Source organism: Glandiceps talaboti, chromosome 23 (genome assembly GCF_964340395.1).
Source record: "Glandiceps talaboti chromosome 23, keGlaTala1.1, whole genome shotgun sequence".
NCBI classification, from domain to species: Eukaryota; Metazoa; Hemichordata; class Enteropneusta; family Spengelidae; genus Glandiceps; species Glandiceps talaboti.
In genome coordinates, this window is record NC_135571.1 from 5313875 (window position 1) to 5341303 (window position 27429).

The 27429-nt window shown below is 34.9% G+C and overlaps 2 protein-coding genes across 2 annotated transcripts in view; one reads left to right on the forward strand and one right to left on the reverse strand.

Moving 5' to 3' along the window:
• LOC144452852 (large ribosomal subunit protein uL1-like) overlaps window positions 1–27429 on the forward strand; it is a 418633-nt gene that overhangs the window by 258034 nt on the left and 133170 nt on the right. The gene's annotated exons all lie outside the window — the stretch shown is intronic.
• Window positions 1–27429, reverse strand: part of LOC144452794 (uncharacterized) — a 106039-nt gene that overhangs the window by 71086 nt on the left and 7524 nt on the right. Inside the window, exons 2-9 of the mRNA XM_078143950.1 lie at window positions 13529–13630; window positions 8672–8783; window positions 6643–7186; window positions 5843–5999; window positions 5126–5235; window positions 4207–4496; window positions 3556–3782; window positions 3241–3393 (exon numbers count right to left, since the gene is read on the reverse strand). Coding sequence (XP_078000076.1) covers window positions 3241–3393; window positions 3556–3782; window positions 4207–4496; window positions 5126–5235; window positions 5843–5999; window positions 6643–7186; window positions 8672–8783; window positions 13529–13630 — 1695 coding nt within the window. The remainder of the gene's footprint in view (window positions 1–3240; window positions 3394–3555; window positions 3783–4206; window positions 4497–5125; window positions 5236–5842; window positions 6000–6642; window positions 7187–8671; window positions 8784–13528; window positions 13631–27429) is intronic.

Sequence of the window (27429 nt, forward strand, 5' to 3'; positions counted from 1 at the left end):
TGGGACATAGGTACAGGATGGGGAACTGGAAGGTGAGATTTTAACAGGTATACATTGAGAATAGACAAAATAACATTGTAAATAATTCTTAAAGTCTTCCCTAATTTGGTGTAAACACACAAGGGATAAAAAACCCACCACTTTTGGTATGTCGCAAGATATTGCTATGCACCAATGGCATGCAAAATAATGTCAAAGTGGGTATTACAAGATAGAGGGCACAAAGAAACACATATTAAGGTAATTACCTGCCAGACAGTAAGACAACTGAGAAATCACATCAAGGCAACATCACTGCTGTGTGTTCAGAACGTTGTAGGTACAACAGGTGTATTGTCCTCACCACGTTATTGAATCAAATCTGTGTCAAGTTCAAAGTTTAGAGTATGGTCCAATTGACGATAAAACGAGATAAGAAGTGACGTGATCAGCTGTAGTCGTATCTAGACCTGATAAGAGTCTACTGGTGGTAGGAGGGACTGGCAGCTATACTATTCTACATACATGGCGTGATGGACCGAAAGCAAATCAGTTATTTTAATACCCTTTGATGAGATACAATGCACACAGTGTATAGTCGTAAACAAAACATTTAGAGCAAGAAAAAACACCTTTCTTTCAAATGTCGAACAATTAAATTAGATTCACTGCTAACTGACAAGTGAGCAACTAATCTTACTCTGAATACCTTTCTGTCACCAATTCTACATTTCCAGACCAAATTACAGTAAAAACATTTTATTCCAGTTATCTGAGCTCTATTTAATTACAAATTGCACAATAAAAAAAAGTATAATGGCTTTTTTAACCGATTATTTCACACTTTTCTTTTCTATGTAGCGTATATAGAAAACCAATAACGAGTTTATTAGATTGTTTATGTCTACCACAGTGTATCCAAAACCTTCTACAATGTTTACTTCTCCTGCTAGTAACCGTGTTTTTATTTACCATCAACTTTACATCTACTAATCAGACAATAAAAAAACAGGATAATCGTTTTTTTAACCACTTATGTCACACTTCCCCTTTTAACACACTCGTATTTTGAAAACCGATAAAGAAAGTATTGGAATGTTTATGTTTGCTACATTGTATCCATATAATGCAATACAATGCTACAATGTTTACTCCGTACACTGTGTCTTTACCTACCATCAACATTTACACCCTCAAATCAGGCAATAAAAAACCAGACATAACCGTTTTTTAACCTCATATTTCACACTTCCCTTTTCTACGTAGTGTGTATAGTAAACCATTTAGGAGTCTATTGGAATGTTTATGTATACTACAGTGTACCCAATACCTGCTACACTGTTTACTCCTCACACTGGTAACTGTGTTTTGTACACACGTACACCAACACTACACCCATAATACAATGGACACAATACAGTACAGCCCTAATGCTTTCTCTAAACTCTTCTTTAATACCATGACAATAAATCTCAATTTTATCTCTCTTATTGTTTACATGTGTCATGATCCACAACAACGGAACAACACTGGCCCCTACAATGATTACATGTAATTGAAAGTGCATTAGTCATTCATTTCTAATATGTACGTGTATGCCTTGGGGTCTCCAAACTTAACCAGTAACTATGGACACCCAAACAAAACTATGTTTCACAGCAGATATTTGCATGATTTTTGAAAGGCCTTTTCTCCAAGTCAACACTGGCATCACACAAGTAAGCCAAATTCAACATTAAGGTCTGAACTTAAGATTGGTAAGAGCTTCTATAGTGACAGTGTAATACACAAAACATCAGGTATAGGACAGTACAAGCTAACTACATTTGTACGTGAAGACTGTAAAATGGCTAAAATTTTTAGGCATGGAAATATCTACGTTACAACAGTTTGAGCATTTATATTGATATTTTGGTTGGCATTGTAATCCCAGGCAATTACTTGAAGAGTGTAAAATGAATAAAATTTCAAGTCATTTAAATATCTAAGTTTACATAATTTGACTCATTTAAATCGGTATTTGGTTTGCATATCACAGAGGCCAAGGAATGTTGGATCACTAAGGTCATTACCTAGGTAACAAAACTATGGTCAGAGGTCATCTCCATAGCAACAATGATACGGTACCTTATTGCACATTTTAGTGCATTTTGTTAAAGACACAAAATTACAAATAGCAATAAGTTCAAAATAATCATTTTTGGAGTTTTTAGATTATTTTCATTTGTAGAAAACCATAAACTTATAGGTCCTTGTTGTGATAAAGCATGCAAGAAAGTGAAATTTACATCACAATAACATGCATTGTTATTTTAATTAATTTGAAATGTATTCAAAAAAGATTCATGGGTTACTTATAGTTTCAGAAAGCTGTTATTTTTTCTTAACTTAACTTAACTTGACTTAAATTAATGTATACTAATTTATAATATTCTAAGCATAACGTATGTAACAGTAAATGGTAAAGTGTTGAATTTTGCACAGACTGTACGAAGACTTCAAGACGACGTCAGTTTATACCAGTAGTATGCACACACAGACAAAGCCATAGACACAGACATGGACACAGCCAAATACACATACACAGTATAGACAGCCACAGCCATAGACACAGCCACAGCCATAGACATAGACATAGATACAGACAGACTAGACACAGCCACAGCCATAGACATACATATATACAGACACAGCCATAGACACATTATAATTTACATTCTGATCAAGTACCAGTGCAGAACCAGCCTTACTGTCTCTTACTAACATGTAAACATAGTCCCACTGTGATAGAATGACTGTGTTCATACATAGTACACATACCACCATATTAATGATTTACTAACATGACAAATGCATGACAATATTATTTACTATTCAACCAGCATTGTGCAGTGTCATTCTACCAGTCTCACATCACCATGGTTATCAAGTATTTGAACTTATACTGGTATAAACATTTCCAGTATAAATGCACACTTTTTATATCCAACCAGGATTTACCAATAAACACTGTAAACTCAGCCAATACAGAAGGTATGTGTTCTACATTCTGGTTATTGGAAAGACAAAAAAAATGCATAGTTTGGCCACTAGGAGTAGTGTTTCGAAACTTTTTTAAAAGTTATAATTAGAAAGACAAAAGACTTTACAGTTTGGCCACTGGTGGCGCTGTTTGTATAGTAACTTGCTTCAAGAGGGTAACCAGAATATAATGTACAGTACTAACATTTGTGAATGTGAATATAGTTAAAGATTACTTACCTCTCTGAGTTTAGACAGCGGTTGGTTGATCTTTGATAGAGACTTTATTGGTATCTCTCGTGTCTGTTCTGTCGGCTGTAAAGCTTTCAAGATATCTGCCTTGATGTCGATGTCATCGGAGTCTCGTCTTTCTTTCACTGACTCTTCACTCACCTGAAACAAAGTCAGATTATAAGTGTATCAGTATACAAATTGTGGTTCAAGTCTACGCTGACAACAGCTGAATGTTCACGCGACTTATTTCTACGAAAAAGTTTTTGCATGTATTCAGCTAAATAAATGCAGCACCAAAAAACATATGCCTATAATACGTACTTTCCTTATTTGGTCGTCAGTCTCCTTTTCTTCATCCTGTGTCTCCTTCTCATCCTGTGTATTTTTGTTTACATCATTTTGTTTACTTGACGGCAGTACCCAGTTGAGAGGTTTCAAATCCCCTTTCTCGATATCTTGATCGGGATCTAGACTTTCATATGACTTAGCTCTCTGGATTATGTGTACAGGTGGCTCTAATCTGGTTGGTGACGGAGTTTTACTTCTCTCTAAAAGTCACAAATATCATAAATCAGTGAAATGGGGAAGTCCAAAATAAATCTGTAATGTCTAAAATAAATATGTAATGTTTAAAATAAATATGTAATTGTACACAATAAATACAAAATGAAACAAGTCAGTCAAACACAAATGAGGGAAAGTTTATGCAAATTACTTCTGTCTTGAAATCAACATACTGTACTAGTGTAGTATACAGTGGAACGAAATTCCATTCAGGAAATGAAGGTATTTTTTGATAAACTTTGGATTCTGTGGAAACTCATTCATGATTTCACATCATATAAATTAAATGATTACAAGAAACAGCAATTTGAAACGCTATTTCACCTTTATTGTTCTTTCACTGGTATATATATATATATATATATACAACACATATTGTGATCATATCGTCATTATTATCAGACATACCTTCCCTTGGTGGCGCTGTTAACGAATTACTTCTCTGTCCCCTTTTTTTCCTGTTTTGGAATTTCTGTGACACTTTCCTGGCCTCCTCTAGTAATTGTTCATTAAACTTCTTGTCAGCTTCAGTAAGTTCTACTTCCTCTAAGTCTCCATTTACAAGATCTATTAGTTTCCCGTCTGTTCCCATCGTTGTCAGCACTGGTTTATTCTTGTCTTGGTCATGCATAGCTTTTAGTTTCATTCTTGAAGCAGAGAGCTTTCTTTTATCTTCACTGTTTTCAGATGTCGATAATCTGAACATCAATAAAATTAAAAGTTGGAGTAAACTTTTAAAAATAATTTTATTCTATTTTTTTTTCTAAAGTCACAAATATCATAAATCAGTGTAAATGGGTTGTCCAATATTAATTGTGAAAAGTCTAAAATGAATATGTAAATGTCTAAAATAAATATGTAATAATATGTAAAATAATACCTACTCTGCATATAAATAGGGGTCAGATTATGATGACACTCATTATGCTAGATGTACAGATAACTTTGACCATGTAACACACTTACAGAGCTCATAAATAAAGCACCCATGAAACTGTAGATGACTTTGACCACGTAACACACTCACAGAGCTCATAAAGCACTTATGAAACTGCCATTGTAGAGAGTATTACAGATTTTTTTATCTCCTAACGTTGGACTACAATATTATGAATATTCAGGAAAGAAATCTGTCACTGTATTTTTTGAAAATAGTTCCATTTTGGGGACTGTATTCATGAAAATGTTAGCATTATACACATTGGGAAGTGTTGAGGCACTAAACCCGCGATTGAAAATTAGCCCTTTAGATAGACGGCCTATGAACATACTATACACTTTATAATATAAAATACAATGAACTACTGTGTTCATTTTAATTACTTACATATCTTTGTTTACATCTGTATCTTCACTAGTTGATGGTTTAGATTGTCTTTCCTCTGTTATCTTGTTAGAATCCTTCTCTTCAGGTGAAGTACTGTCACTTAAAATACTCTACATTCATGATAAAACAGATAACATCCACTCAGATTAAATCTGATTCAAATGTGGTAACATAATGATGTAATACTACTTATAACTCAGTTGGGAAAGTATAGATTGTCAATGACATGTTTCTTGTATTTCAGAGATGACACTGTTGTTTTATGTCTAGAAAAGGTTCTACAGTTTCAATCCGTGTGAAAATGAACGCTGTTACTATTCAGTTCTTGCAAAAGCAGCAATGTCTATTTATCAACTGTATTACTCTTTATTTTTCATTTCCTTATTGTTATTTACCTGTTTCCACAGTAACAAGTTGTTTACAGACTGTTACCAGCATTTACCTGTTGTCATATCAACAATCCATTTACTAGTTGAATTATTGTTAGTTATCTGTTGCCAAAGGGGCAATGTCTTGTAACAATGATGGTTATTTACCTGTTGCCATAGCAACAATTTACCACCTGTTTATGTACTTATTGCCACAGCAACAATTTGCTAAAGAGCTTTCATATTCGCATTTACCTGTTGCCATAGAAACAATGTTTAAGAGCTGCCATATTCAAATTTACCTGTTGCCATAGAAACAATGTTTAAGAGCTGCCATGTTCATATTTACCTGTTGCCATACTGGTAATTTCTGTTTACCAGCATTGTTGTTATCGTTAGTATCTTTATCTTCCAGTGTTTCCGTAGGTTCTTCCTCCTCTATCACACTGTGTGTCATTCTCAGTGGAGGATGTCGGTGGAACATGATCTTGGTTTCCTGTGCGTCTCTGAAAAACACACAGATCACAACATTATTTTCACAAAGATTACTAGTTCTACAATTTTCTTACTTTTTATACTTATATGCCCCTGAAATAAATATCTTCAAATTTTGCTATCATTTTTGTCCAAAAATTTTTTCTCAGTTTTACTATTATAGTCAAGAAAACAAATCGGGATCATCATGCATTTTTTTTTAAAACAGGTAAAAAAAAATTGTTTTGCCTCCAAAATTGCCAATGTCTAAATATTTAGTCGACATGTATGATGTTATTTTTCTTTTCTTTTTTGTCAATATGATATCAAAATTAAGTCATTCTAGAAATTAGATTCCAATATGGCCACCAAATCCAATATGGCCACCAAATCCAATATGGCCACCGAATACTGTGCTAACTCCGTGGGAAAATATAAGAGTGATGATTTCCTTGAAAACATAATTATGAACTCCAAAGTTTGTCTTATTATTCCAAAAATGCCAGGAACAAACTTCCATATGGCGAAGTTTAGAGATTTTAGAATGTCAATTTTCAGGAAAATTGGTCCTCAGGTGGATTCTAGTTCTACCTTTCAAAATTAAGCCAAGGGATCATTCAGTTATTCCATTTATCTGCTAAATATATAGACATTAGATTAGACTAAAACACTTACACTGCGTCTTCAAGATTGTCTTCCTCTGAAAAAGGTGTAGCAAGCAGAAATCCTGGATTCGTTTCGAATGAACAATATTCCTCAAGAGGGGTCACTGAGTCTGAAATAACCAAACTTGTAATGGAATTCTCACTGTTAGAAGTCTCAGTTATTGATGGCAGTGTCTGGAACGATGAAGAAGTTTCACTATCGTCGCCCAATACACTGAAATGACCTTCAGGGAGATGTGACTGTCCATACGGCACCTGTCCGTCTGATTCGACGAGAGACTCGGTACTTGATACGGTATCACTGATATGAGACTGACTACGACTCACACATTCAATAGAATCGGTTTGCGTTGCAGTGGTTACTTTCAGATTTTGGTTGTTTAGGTCTGGACAGGACTTGGTTAGTTTAGCACCACTTGATAGTTCATTCGGTTTAAGGAATGTAGATGTAGGTGGAACTATTAAGTTTGATGAGGACAGAGATGACACTAGTTCTAAGAATGCATGGGGTGATGACTCATGTGGTACATCAAGATTCTCTAGTGTTAATGCATCTGAAAGAAAAAAAACATTTGGAATAATCAATCAATCAATCAATCAATCAATCAATCAATCAATCAATCAATCAATCAATCAATCAATCGGAAGCATCCAATCCAAAATGTTGGTTCCCTCCATGTCTCTGCAGAAACCAAAACCCACATGCACCTTTGCATTCTAAATATTCATAATATGCTGGCACGCAGGTGTCACGGATGACCTGGTTACTCAATTAAAATAAATTATAACATAGCAGTACTGCAGGTCCATATAGACGTCTGCATGTAAACATTTACTGCCATCAATATGAACAAATAATGTGTAAGTTTCGATTTTTTTTAAAAAACACTCTGCCAGTCAATAATTATTATCTGAAATTGAATTTTACCACCTATACATCTTAAAATAACAATCCTTTGATCAATCTTCTCAGTTCACAACTACTACATAATTATGTTATTCCCCAATTTTCTTCATTTGGCTGTGGAAAATATGGGTCACCTTAGGAGCCCTTGTCACTATGAATCACTAGACAAGTAGTGACAAAGACCCCTTAGGTCATGAGTATTTTCTGGCAGAATGAAGAAAAATATTGGGGAATAATATGCTTATACCAGCACCAGTAATATCAAAGAAAAATCAGGGAAATCAATGGCAATTTTGAACATTTGATTCATATTTAGAAAACAGAAGAACCATTGACATAAACGCGTGTTGTCGTGACACAGACGCGCATTGTCATGATGTAGAATGAGTATATATTCCCATATTTCTTGTTCAACTTAAGCTCATAAATGGTATAATATGCATGATTCCAGAAAAATGACAATTTTGTTTGTGCTCGATTTCATAGTCGATATCATCACTTCTTCTCCACATGCGACACATGTATTTATTATATGTGTGTGTGAATGAGTCAATCTTCATGTTCTATTTTAAAAAGCTTGAGGTACATGTAAAATGCTATTACAGGTACCAACCAATAATTTATTCAAACACTAGACAACTCTAGTATCAAAACATTCACTCAATCTATATAGTAACTCAGCAATCAATCAATCAATCCATAACATAGCCAACCAATGTTACGACTGCGAACACACAACTATTAAAACAGGAACATCTCATGTACATTGGTGCTACCAAGTAAACCCGTACTGAAAGCTGTCCTGTATAAATAACACATTCTGCAATCAGATTTCAGGTTTTTATTACCATTTTGATATTTGATGACTAGTGACAAATGTAATCAACATAGTAAGTCTGTCAATACTACAAAATCTGATCTAGATCCAATTCAATTTACCTGTGCATACTTGTGGTTAATTTGTATCTAATTCAAATTAACTGATCCAGATCAAATCCTTCTCTGGGTGCTGGTTTCGATTCAAATCAAAGTAATTCAATTAAGATCGCAATCAATTAGGCCTGGTATATATATATCTAATTTATCCTCCCACCTCCTTGATCAGATTGTCTGATAACTTTCTTTGACTTACCTAATAATGGAGTTGAGGTCTTTGCATAGATAGAAGGTGCGAGTTGATAACCTGATTTTAAACCATTCTTTAGCTTTTCCAAGTTTGATACATCAGCATTTACATTTGTATTCTGAAGGAAAAAGTACAGAAAATTATGAAAAAAAGCCCTTCCCACAACAGTCTTGAACAGTAACACCTACAAACTTTGCAGTCATATGCCAAGTCTATGTCATTGAAATGTATACAATAGCATTTTAACATCCCTTTCTGGCAATAATTACTTTTTTGGGTGAAATTTTAGTACACCTGTAGTATATTTTGAGAATAAGTCATAAAAAGTACTGGTATTTATCACTTTTAGTTTAACTTTGTTGATCGATCATACTACCAGCTAATAAGAGAAAACATCTCCATGCCTTGGGGGTCCAAACATGTAGTTTGTTTACATGTCTACAGTACATGTAGAACAATTAGTCTGGAGTGTTGAATGATCTCCCTAGAATGTTTCTATAAGAGGTTCAGACTAAAGAGATCAACAAAACCTTCTGTGTATAGTCAGTTTATATAGTAACCAAGAAAACAGAATCTGGATCACACCTATTTGTATGCAGTGGACTGACGTGGTTGGGAGGGGGGGGGGGGTGCATGGCAGTCAGTCACCTGTGGTGTATAGGACTATGTAACTACATAAGCAAAATCCGGAATTACTAGAGGACATGATGTCCTTGCTCATTGTTGAGGAAAACACCTCGTCAGGTCGAGGCCTTGCATTACAGTAGAGTTTAATAATACAACTTGAGTGGAATTGGTGTGTTGTAAATAATGAACATAGCCTAAAGGTGTTCGGCTATGATACACATAGATGAACACATAGAATGGATGGAATGCCTGTAAGAGGTGTCCTGAATGTAGACTTTAGTTTTTATAGTGAGTGAGTGGAGACAAGGGTACCCAGTACTACATTTTTTATGGTGACTTGGTGAGTGGACACATGGGTGTCATTAGAATCAGGCTACCAAAAACAAGCTGTATATTTTAACACTGTTGTGGGTGGATTTGTAATTTGTCACAGTCTATTGGTGTTGTGAAATGCTTGATTGTGAAATATTAGAATTCATTTAGTCTAGATCCTATACCTGTTGACATTCTTTCCAATCACTATCCTCTACACGTATAGTCAAAGTCACAAATTTTACTGACAATTTAGCAAACCTGCTGGGGAAAGGCTGAACAGTGCATGTCAGTAGTATTATTAAATCTATCACACACTGACAGGCAGTTGTAATTGGTTACTTCATTCCAACAGTTGTTCATTAATCTTCAATTAGTACGGCCATGTTTGATTAAATTATGTAAGGATGCGATAACGTCATCACGTCTACATCAACTCGTCAATACCCTTACACTTTCGCAGCTGGGTGTGAACCGTTTGATTACTGAAAACAGTTTTGATGTTTAGGTGACAATGTTGAATTATTGATTGTGAAGTGTGGACATGTGTTATGCATGGTAATAATCTCTTGTTGTGAAAGTTTCATTTCGGTGAACCGTTCCAGTGTTTATTGATAGCATTGTAAGTTTTGTTAAGTGTGGACATATGTTATATATGGTAGTAATCTCTGATCTCAGTTGACATTTTCTTGATGTGAACAGTTTCATTTTCCAGTGTTTATTTGATAACATTGTAAGTTTTGTTAAGTGTGGACATGTGTTATATATGGTAGTAATCTCTGATCTCAGTTGACATTTTCTTGATGTGAACAGTTTCATTTTCCAGTGTTTATTTGATAACATTGTAAGTTTTGTTAAGTATGGACATATGTTAGTCATTATAACAAAATACCATGTACAAGTCTGTTGACAACCCTTCCTGATGTATAACAGTTTCAGAATTTATTTCAAAAGTTTGTGGAGTGTGGAAATATGTTATGCATGGAAATGCACTGCGTAAGTCTTAAATCTGCTGACATTTTTTCTTCCTGTGAATTTTATGTTTATTTGAAAAGTTTGTGAAGTGTGGACATCTATGTGTTATGCATGGTAGCCAATACACAGTACAAGTCTGTTGACAACTTTTCCTGATGTAAACAGTTTCAGAATTTATTTGGAAAAGTTTGTGGAGTGTGAAAATACATGTATGCTATGCTGGGCAATGCACTGTACAAGTTGTAGAAGAACTTACGGTAAAAAGTCCGTGAAAAGATTTTAAGTTTTAAACTTTGTTAAATAAACAGGAATTACTTTAACTACAACATGACGCCTGAAAGAACTGAAAACCTAGTCTTCAACGTAAAGGATAGATTTTCAACATTTTCTAGTCTGTAATATTATTGTACACTATACATGTACATGTATACAACGCATACAAATGTACATGTATGTATTTAAGTTAAAGAGAAGGATAGAAAGCCTTAGTATGGATGCCAACGTGGCTCTAACTAAACCACAAGTGAGGTGTAAATCGTAATGATACTGTATAGGAACTAGACTTAGACATTCTTGCAAACCAGAACTGTTATTTCTTCCGCGACACTGCGAAATAATGACGCATTTTGGGCGGTGCCATAAAAGAGGCTGTAGTTTGCAACGATGGACTAAGAAGGCCGCCATAACATCAATAAACTATGTGATTTACAAAACAAGCTGCTGACATACATGTACATATAGGGCTACATGGATATTGATTTACAATACATGTCATGTTGTTTACACTGGGAAAATAAACCAGTTGAAAGAACTGATCTGACAAACAATGTAAGGGTATGTAAGTTTACAATACAGGCCATGTCTTGTAATGACAGCAAATATAACCAGTTGCTGAAAGAACTCATCAGCCATATTGGTAACTATTAGTTTACAAACATGTTATGGTTTGTACTTTTGGAAAAATAAACCCTGTTGCAAGAACTCATTAGATATATGGATACTTCAAGTTTATGTCACAGTCTGTTTTTAGGGAAAATAAACAACTCGGCTGACACACGGGTATGTAAGTTTAATATACTTCACAGTTAGTACTTACATGTAGGCAAAATAAACCAGCTGCAACTCGGCTGACATATGGGTATGTAAGTTTAATATACTTCACAATTTGTACTTACATGTAGGGAAAATAAACCAGTTGCAACTCGGCTGACATACGGGTCATGGGGTTGGAAAGTTTAAGATATTTTGTACTTTACATGTAGGCAAAATAAACCAGTGTCTAACTACTGGGTATTTACAATGAGATACTATTCCCAAATATTTTTCTTCGTTCAGCCAAGGAAAATACGAATGACTCAAGGAGCCGTTGTCACTACTCGTCTAGCGACTTGTAGTGACAACCTGCGAATAACATAATTATACCAGCATCAGTAATATCAAAGAAAAATTGGTGAAAGTAATAGCAGTTTGAACGTTTTGACTCATATTTCAAACACAACAGAACCAGTGATATAGACATACATTGTTGTGACATAGACATGCGCTGTTATGATGTATAACAACCAGCGTATATATTCCATAATTTTTGTTCAATTTGGTTTGTGTATGGTATAATACATGCCATGCTTTGTCCTTAGGGAAAATAAACCAGTTGGGAGAACTTGTCTGACATACCCTCTGACATAGGGGTAACTAAGTTTACAAACATATCATGGTTTGTACTTCAGAAAAATAAACCAGCGGCTCAGAAAAATAAACCAGCGGCAAGAAATACATATACATGTCATGGTTTATCCTAAGGTAAAATAAACACTCAGCAACTGTTTGAACTACACTCTAATGAAACCTACATCAGATCTATGAAATCCTGTAAGGATAGACTCATTTATTAGTAATATTATATGTGTATACCCTAACAGTTAGTTTCAATTAGTTACTGGAATTAGCTGAGATTATTGTTTTTAACTGGAGGGTAAATACTGCATAAAGACCTTTGTGAACTCTCCTACTACAAATGTACATTTGTAGTTCTAACTTCTTGTATAAAGTTAACGTTGATGCATGCCATCCATAGATCTGTTACCAGTTTAAAGATGCATCACATGTCTCCATACAATGCCATGTTTTCTGGCTGTGCAGGAGAGGGAGGGTGTGGGTTTGTACATGCTACTAAGGGAGAGGGAGGGGGTGGGTTTGTATCGGCTACTAAGGGGGATGGAGGAGGGGGTGGGGCTGGTTGTCACCTGATCATACTCAGGGTTTACCGGTGAAACCACTCTCTATCCTTGGTGGTATTTAGTCTTTGTTCTATAAAATCATTCACAATTAAAGAGGTCAACATGTCTTTCCATCAGTTCATGTACCATACAATCTTTGTGCCAAGTTTGAATGTAATTTTAACCTCAAAGTGTAGAATCTTTGTGACAAGTTTGAATGTAATTTTAACCTCAAAGTGTAGAATCTTTGTGCCAAGTTTGAATGTAATTTTAACCTCAAAGTGTAGAATCTTTGTGCAAAGTTTGAATGTAATTTTAACCTCAAGTGTAGAATCTTTGTGCCAAGTTTGAATGTAATTTTAACCTCAAAGTGTAGAATCTTTGTGCCAAGTTTGAATGTAATTTTAACCTCAAAGTGTAGAATCTTTGTGACAAGTTCGAATGTAATTTTAACCTCAAAGTGTAGAATCTTTGTGCCAAGTTTGAATGTAATTTTAACCTCAAGTGTAGAATCTTTGTGACAAGTTCGAATGTAATTTTAACCTCAAAGTGTAGAATCTTTGCGCCAAGTTTGAATGTAATTTTAACCTCAAAGTGTAGAATCTTTGTGCAAAGTTTGAATGTAATTTTAACCTCAAAGTGTAGAATCTTTGTGCAAAGTTTGAATGTACATTGTAATTGTTACCTCAAAATGTAGAATCATTGTGCAAAGTTTAAATCTAAATTTCCTTACCACAAATGATGTGAGTGACTTGGCCTTGGCAAGCTGTGAGTGTAAATCCTTCAGTTCTCGGTCAACAGCAGCTCTCACTTGCTTCCCTGTCAAGGAGGATGTCTGCTTTGGAAGTAAAATACAGAGATAAGATAAAAGATTAGATAAGTCAAATCAACCGTAACTATTTTTGGTGCATTGTCATGCTAGAGAAAGCCATTTGACTATGAGAGAGAGAGAGAGAGAGAGAGAGAGAGAGAGAGAGAGAGAGAGAGAGAGAGAGAGAGAGAGAGAGAGAGAGAGAGAGAGAGAGAGAGAGAGAGAGAGAGAGAGAGAGAGAGTGTGTGTGTGTGTGTGTGTGTGTGTGTGAGAGAGAGAGACAGAGACAGAGAGAGACACAGAGAGAGAGACACACACACACAGAGAAAAAAGCCCACATGTACAGTTCTAGACTAAGTCTTTATAAACACTGTGATACAACGTTACAAGGGTCTAGAGTTCACATGAGGACAACATTATTTTGCTATATCATATAGCACTGATAAAAAGATCACACTGTGTGTACTTCCATTACTTTTATACATTGTACATGTTATGTACAATCTGGCACACGACAAGAGGTCAAATGAGGACATGTGTATCACATGATAAATATAACTATTTGTATGTACATGTACTTTGATACAACAACATATCAAATTTGTACTTTAAATCATTTTACGCACGCAACAGAAAGTTACAGAGATCATGAGGTGAAATGAAGACAGTGAGTATCAAACTACTGGTATTCCATATTTGATATTCATGACAATTGTACATCATGGTACATGTACTCGGAATCAAAGTTAAAGAGCTTTAAATAATTGGGTGGTTAAATAGTGACAACTGCATCAATACTGACATCTTTTATTTACATACATTGTAATTTGTGCATTCCGATACAGAGTTAGTAAAGTCATAGGGTCAAATAAGGACAAATGTACTAAATTTTGACTTCCATTATTTACATGTACTCGGTATCAAAGTTAAAGAGCTTAATTGGGTGGTTAAAATAAGGACAACTGCATCAATATTAACATTTTTTATTTAAACACATTGTACATTCCGATACAGAGTTAGTAAAGTCATAGGGTCAAATAAGGACCAATGTACTAAATTTTGACTTCCATTATTTACATGTACTCGGTATCAAAGTTAAAGAGCTTAATCAGGGGTAGGTAACAAATATTAGTCTAGAGCACGATCGATATAGTAACAAGTACAAATATAAAAGTTGCGGGAAAATTCTACATAGTACCTGGTACAAGTCGTTTAGTTACGAGCAAAGTCTATATTGCGACGAACACAAAGTCCTGTTTTTCCCACCGTCCATTGCGTATTCAACATGGCGGCAAGTAAGATCGACAATCCTGATGGTAAGAGTCAGTCGATTTCTACTACTAAAAATCGAAAATACGTATTCCTATAGCGTGCGTTCTGGGAAGAATTGGTTGGAGGAACAACAGGGAAAATTTCATTGATCGATTCCACCGATTGTGGGAGGAGTTAGCGAAAAACTTTTTCTACCGACGGATGTCCTATTCTAAACACACGTCTCTATGCGAATGCATGTACAATATTGACAGTAGTACTATATTTTATGTAGACAGAATAACAAACCCATATGTTGCCTGCAAATTCTATGTAAAAAGTAAAGCATACAATATTTACAACCAACCAGTTAACAAACCCCACAGTACTCTGATAGAAGATCAGTGGTTCAAAATACGTATGTACATGCATTCGGTATAGGGACGTGTGTTTAGAATAGGACATCCGTCGGTAGAAAAAGTTTTTCGCTAACTCCTCCCACAATCGGTGGAATCGATCAATGAAATTTTCCCTGTTGTTCCTCCAACCAATTCTTCCCAGAACGCACGCTATAGGAATACGTATTTTCGATTTTTAGTAGTAGAAATCGACTGATTCTTACCATCAGGATTGTCGATCTTACTTGCCGCCATGTTGAATACGCAATGGACGGTGGGAAAAACAGGACTTTGTGTTCGTCGCAATATAGACTTTGCTCGTAACTAAACGACTTGTACCAGGTACTATGTAGAATTTTCCCGCAACTTTTATATTTGTACTTGTTACTATATCGATCGTGCTCTAGACTAATATTTGTTACCTACCCCTGTTAATTGGGTGGTTAAAATAAGGACAATTGCATCAATATTAACATTTTTTTTTAAACACATTGTACATTCCGATACAGAGTTAGTAAAGTCATAGGGTCAAATAAGGACAAATGTACTAAATTTTGACTTTAATTATTAACATGCCCTCTGATACAAAATTTTAGACCAAGAGGTCAAATGAGGACAGCAGATATCAAATAGGGCCAATTTAATTATGCACATTGTAATACCAAGTACTAGTTATTGTGGTCATTAGGTGAATTAAGGACAAAAGTATATTTCTCGTGCGTACATATACGATGTAGATATGTGTGTATACATTCTACTATGAAGTACAAAGGTAGCTAAGGTCAAATACTAAGGTCAGTAGGTCAAATGAGGACAAGTGTATCAGACTGTATATTCTATCTGTACACTCTGATACAATGTTGCTGCAAGCAGCAGGTCAAGTGAGGACATCACCATATTGAATGCTTATAGTATTCGTTATATGAACACTTTGATAGGTATTGAGGTCAGTGGGTCAAATGAGGACATCACCTTATCCAATGCTCAGTATTCATTATATGAACACTTCGATACATATGAACACTTTGATATGTATTGATGTCAGTAGGTCAAATGAGGACATCACCTTATCCAATGCTCAGTATTCATTATATGAACACTTTGATACATACGAACACTTTGATATGTATTGAGGTCAGTAGGTCAAACAGGACATTATCGTTTCATTCTCAGTATTCTGTTATATGAATACACTTTGATACAATGTATACATAGTTTAGGTCAGTAGGTCAAATCAGGACAATAGTGTATCAAATCCTAAGTATTTCACTAATTGTAAACATTCTGATACAATGTATACATAGTTGAGGTCAATTGGGGACAACAGTGTATCAAATTTTGAGTATATACATGTATATGTACACGATGTAGCATATATCACTTAAACAAGAATGTGTACTATGTATATGTACACAATGTAGCATATATCACTTAAACAAGAATGTGTACTATGTATATGTACACAATGTAGCATATATCACTTAAACAAGAATGTGTACTATGTATATGTACACGATGTAGCATATATCACTTAAACAAGAATGTGTACTATGTATATGTACACGATGTAGCATATATCACTTAAACAAGAATGTGTACTATGTCATACTGACACTGCTATTAAACAGTGTCAGTACCATAAACTCCACAAGTAGAGATATCTCACAATAACTCATGGGGGAAATGTCACTTCAACTTTGTACACCAATCTTATATTAAAGGTGCACAAGCTGAGTTGACACATGTTTGGGCGTAGTTTATTGCTACATACAGTATTTCAAAGATACTCACAGTAATTTTGTACTTAATTACTGAAGTATACTTAACCACCACTTGAAATTGACTGAACTTTGTATTAAGATATAACTCATAAATTCTCCGATGACATAATTTATCATACCACGACATATCAAACTGTTCATGAAATCCCAACTATGCAATTAATTGTTTTAACAACCTATGGTGACACAAAGACAACTTTTGTACTCATCTGTGCAGGTAATAATTCAAATATTTTGGTGTAGTACAAAGTTTTTATTTGTTGATCAACATACTGCACTGCACTGGTAATTTATGGAGTTTTATAATCTACTTCTGTTTTATTATACAATGGAACTATTTTCTTGGTCAAATAATGATCAATCGCAGTCAAAAATCACATTTTGACTGCAATCAAAATATAAATAATCATGTTTCAACTGTTATCAGGAAAGCAGGGAAATTTAAAACCATTTATGAACCATGATGGGGGACATTACCAACTTCCGAGAATTTGGGTCAATTGTCTGAAGTCACACTTGCGTGGTGACTTCAGAAAACACTGACGAAGCCATGGTGGATACCTGGCGAAAGCTTTAGCGAGCTAATTGTAAATTTCGGTGCAAAACGAAGTGAAATCCTTACTTTTGTTGATTTAAACTGGATCATTCATATACATGACAGGATCAAGACATTGTCAAGACACACACTGTATGCACATACGCTGAGAGTGATACAGCATGTGAACACTCACAAACATTTTAATGCGTAGACCAAGACTATGCAGACATCTTAATTTACAATCAGGATTGACTGATATCAAACTAAGTTATAGCTAGGCTGTTTTCACCACAGTTGATAAACAGTCACGTTTCTAAGTGCTGATTCTTTGACATTCTCATGTACGGAACATTAGCCCAAACACTTATCCTGGTTTTGCGATCACTTTTGCATGTACATTAGCCCAGACACATGTCCTGGTTTTGCGATCACTTTCGCATGTACATTAGCCCAGACACGTGTCCTGGTTTTGCGATCACTTTCGCATGTACATTAGCCCAGACACTTGAAAACCATGATTTTTTACAGGAAATTTCATAAAACTGGAGTAAGTTTTCAAAATGACGACAATGTGAACTTTATACACAGATCCACAGCAGGATGGGGGCAGGTTTCTAAGCTATTTTTATCACAACTGAACTGATAGAGTTCAGTAATGCTATAGACATGGTACAGTGTCTGTCCATCTGTCTGTGTGTGTGTGTGTTTGTGTGTGTGTTTGTGTGTGTGTGTGTGTGTGTGTGTGTGTGTGTGTGTGTGTGTGTGTGTGTGTGTGTGTGTGTGTGTGTGTGTGTGTGTGTGTGTGTATATATGTGTGTGGCCGACTTAAACTCAAAAACTACCAGACCGATTGCCTTGGTTTTTGTTGGGGAGATTACTTTTGGTGTCTAGTTGGGAAAATGTTCAAAGCAAAATGATCATATCACAGGTATATGTATGTGATGTGGGTCAAAAAATGTAGACACACATGGGATCAAGTTCAGCCGTATTGGAAATTACAGTGTCAGCAAATCAGATCTCTATCATAAAATTCATTATTGCCAGGGTTTTGTCATCAGAGAGGTGTAAGACAAGCTAAGTAATAATAAAAATGTCAAAATGGCAACTACATGTAAGTAAGACTACAATGTCAAAATGGCGACACTCCATAATTATGGTAGGCAAGTCTGTATTTATGATGGTCAGAGTGGGCAAGATAAACTCTACAGTCCATGGCAATCAAACTAACTTGGTTTTAGATGTAATTCTTTAAATGATACCACCCAACATCCTTGATAAATCTGAATGCTATACCAAGGAAATGAGAATACGACGGAACTTGGGAATGTTTTTCCTTGATAACATTTTGCAAGAATAGATTTTTAGCTGACTTTTCCTGTAGTTATTGCTGAGGATTATTTCATCCAATGTTACTGGACCTTGCATGATGATTTGAGGCACCCAAGAGGTGATAAACCGTGTACAATTAGAAACTCCTTATACATTTTTGATCAACGTTTGCTTCATTGTTGGAGAAGTGCACATGCCATCCACATATATCGAGTATTGCAGAGTAAATTTGAAAAACAGCCAACACCTCTGTGATTGTGTAATCAAGTTTATGGGTTTGTTCAGAAGCAGATAAAATTAGGAGTACTATTTGAAGATTTCAACATTATCAAGGTAAATATGAATTAATATGTTCAATATTTTCCATATGTTGTATTATTAATGAATTGTCATTGTGTACATGCACACTGTTCAAATCGGCCAGAAATGAATTTTGAATTTTGAAACTATCAGACTTACATGTAGGTGACAATGTAGATGTATTCCTAATTTTCTTACATATTTTCGTGTCATAGTTAGCATATTTCTGATTCTTTGGTGTTATGCGTTGTAATTGCTACACATTAAGACATTACTCTGTCAGTAATACCAAATATTTCATATTATGGTTTCATTTTAATCTGTATTCTGCATACAGTATGTGCAGTAATACAATGTTTATCTGCAATTTACTTCAAATCATACTCAGCACCTCAAAGCTTCCCCACTTTGTGCTCAAAGCACTCTTTACAATTATTTTGTGGTGCATTTCATCATTTGACTAATTTCACAATCGAACTTTTACTTGTCAGGTAGTGACAATAGGAATATATGTTTCAACAGTTTATGACTGATCATTTCAATAATGTCAGTTCCAAGAGTTCAAGGACATTCCTTGATATTCCAGGACTATCAAGAACTTTCCTGCTGTGGTTTGATATTTCCGGGAATGTCAAGGATTTTCCAGCATTGGTTTGATATTCCATGACTATATATTAATTACAAGTCAAAATATTGTTATATCATAGCCCCTCCACCCATCCACGAGAGTCTATGGTTATATTTAGCCGCAGACAAGGAAAACAACAACTTAAGGAATAGTACTACACACCCCTATATACTACACACCCTATGTGTTTTGGCATATGTAAGAAATCTAAGTAGTTCTTACACTGACTTAGTCAACAAACTGGTATGAGTCTCCTTCAAGGCTACCTTCACCATAGTTAAGTGTACTCAACTGTTACTATTCACAATGTTTAGTTAGATACTAGACATAACCTTGGCTGATATCAGTACACTTGTTGGGTTAAAGGATAATACAGGTACATAATACAGGTACACAATGGTGGTATGATAAGCTGATAAGAAGTGTCAACAAAAACAGTTCAGTTAAATTTCAGCTGAAATACAAAGATTCCAATAACCTCAAAATCCCATGTTCCAAGAACCAGACATAAATCCTGTGGTGAGTGCTCATTGAAATTAACTTTATCTTCGGTAGTCCTAGTCGGCTACCAGTATCAGAAATTGGTGGCCCAAGGATTGTGACCTGTAGTCCTATATTCCTGAACTGAAAAGAGTTCCTCTATTGGAAATATCAATAACATTGGAATCACTTGTTCCAGTGAACAGACTAAGGGTGAGTGTGTTCATTAATGGTTGAATGCATGGAAAAAAATGCTGTAGATCCAAAACACAATTATTAAAACTGTTGATTCATACATGTACACTGAGTAATTAGGCTAAAATAGATCATGTATGGTGATTTGTGGTTCACTTACTTGTAGTCTGGTTGCCAATGTTTGAGTGGAGGTGTAAATGGTAATGATACCATAGAGGAGCTATAGACTGTGAATAGAGGTGTAAATCATAATGATGCTGTATAGGAACTAGACTGTGAGTGGAGGTGTAAATGGTAATGATACTGTATAGGAACTAGACTAGTGGAGGTGTAAATGGTAACGATACTGTATAGGAACTAGACTAGTGGAGGTGTAAATGGTAACGATACTGTATAGGAACTAGACTATGTGAGTGGAGGTGTAAATGGTAATGATACTTTATAGGAACTAGACTGTGAGTGGAGGTGTAAATGGTAACAATACTTTATAGGAACTAGACTGTGAGTGGAGGTGTAAATCATAATGATACTGTATAGGAACTAGACTGAGTGAAGGTGTAAATTGTAATGATACTGTATAGGAATTAGACTATGTTCACTAAGCTTGAATCGAAAATCACATCTAGGTCTGAGAAACTTACAAAATTGAATTTCTGCCAACAAACGCAAAGAAAACTTTTAAGTAGGGGATGAAATAAAATATTTCAGATAGTTTATTGTACAGTGACCCCATTTAACAACATTACTGTTACAGGGTTGGAAGAAAACAATGTATCCAATAACAATAGTGTGTTGATACATTGTAACAATCTTTTGACACATTGAAATGGACCTTACATTGTCTGCATTTATCTTAACTGACTGCATGACTGATTGTATCTATAGCTGTACCATGGCCACTACCCATGTATGTAATTATGGTCAAAATTTGACAACACAGTATACATGAAATATATTGCGTAGAAGTTCTCAACATACTGCATAAATAATTTACCTAGTATATTTCAGGTAAATCGCTCAGCCTTCTTCACCTGTTAGTGGTTCAATAATGGCAGCTTCTCATATCAATTAATAGTTTCACACCAAACAATATGTTATCTATGCTGTCCTGTTAGATCACTCCATGAAATGGACAATATGTGTTTTGGGTTGACATGTTTTGTCTATTTCATGAGTCACCTGACAGCTGATAGATAACAATTACAATGGTACAAATAGATTACATGTAAATTATTATGCAACATGCTGTTTAATTTTCAGAAAAAATAGATACCATTTCAAACTACAAAACAGCGAATTACATATAGTTACACAATGTATGCTCTTGACAAAATTCAAAAACAATTGTCAATGAGTGATATTTTTATTTTTTATTTTTTATTTTTTTATTTTTTTTATTTTTTATTTTTTAATTTTTAAAAAAAAAATATATATATATATACGTAATTTCTTAAAATTTGCTGTCATGGATAAACATTATGGATAATATTCATATCAATGGTAAAATTATCATTAGTCTAGTTCCTATATGGTATCATTACCATATACATCTCCACTCATTAGTCTAGTTCCCTTTTGGTATCATTACCATACACATGTATACATATCCACTCATTAGTCTAGTTCGTATATGGTATCGTTACCATATACATGATCTCCACTCATCAGTCTAGTCCCTATACTGTACATGTGTACATGTATATCGATATGCTTCATACCTCAACACAGTTAGAGACCACGTTGACACCCAGACTAAATCATCATGAACCTCACAAATTGACACAATATACAATCTATAATTCTAATTTTGTAACAGATTCTGATGCAACAATCAGATCAACATTCAACTTAACATAACATGACAATTACCTGTTATTTTAGTACAACCATAAAATTCAAACATTGATGTGTGACATATTAAAGCATTATGTCAACATTTAATGTGTAATTAACTTGTTGACCTTAGTTGAATACATGTAAGTAAGGTACCAGTGTGGTACCCAATATATCATGCAATTGTACATGTACAAAAATGTACTTATAACTTTATCAAAACTATATTCATAACTTTATTTTCATTACAAGTACGAAAAGCTTTGGTTTCAATGATGTGTCTGTCTGTCTGTCTGTCTGTCTGTCTGTCTGTCTGTCTGTGTCCTGTATCTATCTGTCAGATCTGTCTGTCTATGTATGTGTGTGTGTCTGTTAGTCTGTGTATATGTATGTCTGTGTCTATCTGTATGTATGTATGTATGTATGTATGTATGTATGTATGTATGTATGTATGTATGTATGTATGTATGTATGTATGTATGTACATACATGTATGTATGTATGTATGTATGTATGTATGTATGTATGTATGTATGTATGTATGTATGTATGTATGTATGTCTGTCTGTCTGTCTGTCTGTCTGTCTGTCTGACTGACTGCCTCTGTGTCAATATACCATGTATGTCTGTTTGTCTGTAACAACACTGAAATAATGTCATTTATTGAGCTACAAACACGGACTTAGTCTATGTTGTTTGACATTGATTTTTCAAGTAGGAAGCCATGACAAAATTGTTATAAATTAAAAATCTAAAATAAATACCACATCCTAATCCATATGGCCACTTTAATGTCCTATTTGTTAGTAAAAACGCTGAAATATTTTAGTCATTTTTGGAACTCACATTTAAACTGTACAATATTCTTCATTGTCGTAAACCTCAGCCTCTTTTACGACACAATCTAAGCTTGATAATTCGAAGTGTCGCACGAGAAACATCATCTCTGGTTTACGAGAATGAATATTCACCTAGTACCTACATTTTTTTGTATCTCTGTTCAACTTCAAGAATGTTATATTTCCAACAGCTAGTACAATATTTACTTGAGGGGAAAAGAAAGTGAAGAACTTTAGGGATTTCGCCATGCATTATCTCTGGTAACATTTCGGCCTCTGGTTTCCATGGAAACCATAATTTTTAGTAATAAGAATTTTTCCTGATGTCGGAACCATGTGAAATGAATTGTTGCCATGGAGGACAAGCATTCCATTATTATTCAATCTAAGCTGTCCTTAGGGTCCATGATGTTGTGTCAATTGTAATGTGTCCCTAGGTATGCCATCTAAGCTGTCCTCTGGGTCCAGGATTTTATGCCAATATGTCCCCTGGTGGTTACGTATTGTAAGAAAACAATAGAATTGCTCTGAGGCATAGAATTAATTCTAGATTGCCTAAAACCTGCAATTATAGTTATTTCATGTCTCACTAAAGTCCCTCCAGTTAAGTAGTACATGTAAGTCCATTGGTAGTGGTTCATTGCATACCAAGATATTAAAACTGGGTGGGATATTGTAGGGGGAGTGGGGGGGGGGGAGGAGGGGCTAATTAGATTAAATTTCACCACTCCCAAGAACTCTTCTTTTTTCAAAACCTTGAGATGTGTATAACAAAATATTCCATGAATAGAAGGGTGTTCCATTGGTTCAATAACCTCCAGCAAGCACTGCTCTGATCTTGCATACAACTACTCAATTTTACAGCTGAGTGGGTATGTAACATTGACCAGACTTGTTATTCATACCTCAATACACTTTGTCAAACTTGGTCAATACAAACTGTATACATGTAATCTCCTCAAACACAGTATACATTGTATAGTCAATTTATATACATGCACTTGGGATTAATATACCTAAAGCTTGCAATGGTATTTCCACTGTCAAAATAATAGGGTTAAATTTTTTTTTTTAAAAGTTCGACCATTTAATACAGACAAAAGAAGGCGATGACCAACATGTAATTAAATAAACAAAGAGAGAAAGGTCAAAGTTCGTCTGTTTACTTACATTAACATGGTCAAAGTTCATGTGTTTACATTAGCAGGGTCAAAGTTCACGTGTTTACATTAACAGGGTCAAAGTTCATGTGCTGAAACCATTGAACATGTACCTACCTAGAAACTTTGGACATATTATGTAAATCACTCTCAAAATTATCATTTTTCTTATAAATGTCTTGCATCATATTTAAGCATATTATTTTGATTTTGAGAACAAGACTTAAATTATACTTTCATTCCTGTCAATTTTGCAGAGAATAGTTTATGTTCCCTCGGCTTATTTTAAGAGTTTCTAGATTTCTGCTTTTCTAATAATCTGTCAAGTTGCATTCAATGAAATATGAAGGGGAGCACATTTTTAGACAGTGTCGTATAGAGGCTTGTGGTTTATGGCAACGTTCTGACAATAGGGAACTTGCAAACTGCCATGTTGAATGTTGCATCATGGGAAAAGTGATAATAAATGCTAATGATTTGGTATTATAAACAATACTTTTACATTATTTGTAACCACGACTGATCAATTCATAGTTACCCTGACCATTGTGGGAGGTTTATTTTATCAGTAGCTCCAGATTAGGTATTACGATAACCACAGATAATCCCATAGTGCTTAGCATCTGAGCATGCTCAGTAAGGATTGCAAGTTCCTAATTAAGGTAGTGCAAATATGTAAGTGTAACTTTAACTGTCAACCTCTAGTAGTCCCTTTCAAGGAAAGTATGATGTAAACAACTGAGAGTGAATACCTGAAAGACATCAAATAGTGTTTATGACTAAAATATACAGTTAGTGTCTGCTAAACAGACAATTATTTGGCCATAACAATGGATAGCAGCTATGTGTTGGAATGTCTGATTTATACATGTACAGTAAAACTGTGATGGTCAAATGGTTAGAACTGTTGACGTGGAATTTGTGAGGCTCAGGCCTTGTTGCTGCCATTTGTTGGCATGGCTAAAGTCCTTGGGTAAGATTTGAACCATGATAGTGCCCTAGTCAACCCAGCTATATAATTGGGGACCTGATAGGATTGAGGTTGATATATGAATGCTTTAATTCTATATGTGTGCACTTATGGAGGATGTATTGGATAATATGCTCTTCAGTTGAGGAAAATCTCATGTTTTAGGTCAGAACTTAATATCTTTCAAGTTTGGTTTCATGTTGTCTTAATCACTACCTCAGGTCACTACCCTAGACGACAGTGGTTAAGAGAAAAATGTCAACATAATAGAGGGAATATGATGTAACACATCTGGTAAAATTTGCAATTATGAAATTTCCAAACATTGGATCATAATTTTCATGGAAAACATCAGTATAATAAATTAGTATATGGGGACGCTGGTAATCCAACCTTCAGTTTACTAGAGATGCAAACTAAATCTACTGTTCTTCAATGTGGTAGATTACATAAGTGGGTGATAGCGGTTCCTCTGTTATGTGAATCTAATCACCCTGTGTTCAAGATACAAGTAGTGTAAACATTGGAAGTCCCAAACAGCACTGCAAGTTCATGGAATTCTAAATAAACAAGTTTTCAGAGACACCTCCCTACTGAGACCGTCACAGACGGCCATTCAATAGCTTATCACTGTTGCTTCAACATGTGACCACAATAGTTTACTAGTAGTTTGTGTCTATCTTAGAAAATGAAAGGCTCAAGTACTGAGGGTAATATAGATCCTTACCTGAGCATCAACATTGTCTGAATGTAATGCGGTTTTCACTTTATTACACATACATGTACAACCAGTATTTTACAGGGATAAGTAGTGCAAATCTATTTGTTAGCTTAATATACATTTCAATGGTTACCAATTGAAAGTACACATGGCTTACTTTAGCTGGGTTTACCCCCATATTACTGTCTCTGTCAAAAGGAATCTTAGTCACAAGAATTCTTTTCTACTTTTAATCTCGTTACACTTTGTGATTCTATAGGCAACTAGATGATGCCTACTGAGTGGACTGTCTCAATGGAGTCTCCTTGCCAATATACTAGTAATGCCACACTAAGTTAATGTTATCATTGTTCTACAAGCTAGGGAGAAAAATTTAGAATTGTGAAGGTCAACTTTGGACTAGAAATAAACAGTTGGTGCAAAAAAGAGTTGTCTGGCAGAACTACAGAAAGAGTTAGCGCAGGAAAAAGAAGAAGAAATGAGTGACCCTGTACTATGGCTGAGTAGACAATACTAATGAGGGAACTGGAAATTAATTGCACGCCTTTATAAAAGACAAACATTTCGGTGTGAGAAACAATTGTCTGGGAGAACTATAGAAAGAGTTGGTTCAGAAAAAAGAAAGAAAGGACCCTATAAAATCCCATGGCTTGATCACTAGACAACACTAATGAGGGAACTAGAGGACCTTTAAAGACAAACGTTAGTTGTAAAAAACAGTTATCTTTATAAAAAAGTTGTCACGGAATAAAAGAATAATTCTATGTAATTCTTGAAGCCCACTGATAAGATAACATTAATGTGAGAACCTGGGACTGAAACCCTGGCCTTTAAGTCTACACTAATAAGATAACACTAATGTGAGATTTTGGGATTGAAACCTTGGCCTTTAAGTTAACAATTCTATCTCTCCCCATACCTAGTTTTGAAGTCTAGTTCAGTTCTTAATCTTTCAAATATCTCTCTAGATAATGGTGTAGTACCTCCGCAAGGACAAACAATGATCTAAGATCCATGGCTCTATAAGTAGATAGTAAGCCATCTCTATCACAATCAACACTTGTTTTTCAAATGTCAACAGTTGAAATTCTTTTATCTTTTTTTTCCAGTGTACTTGATGATGATCATCACCATCCATATTGTTTGTCTCTATTGGTGTACTAAGGTCAATGACCTGTATTAAGTTCCTAACAGTTAGATAACGTGTTAGTCCAGTGTGTATATTTATGTTACCAGTATCGTTATTTTGCAGGCAGACAGGCTGAACTGCAGGTTGATTTGTGGGTTGTTCAAAACATGTTTTCTTATGATACAAAATGCTTCCTTTGCATAAGGTTATCCACAAAATCACAGTCGCTTGTAAACTGTTATTACTTTCCTAAATGGTTTTATTCTTGTCT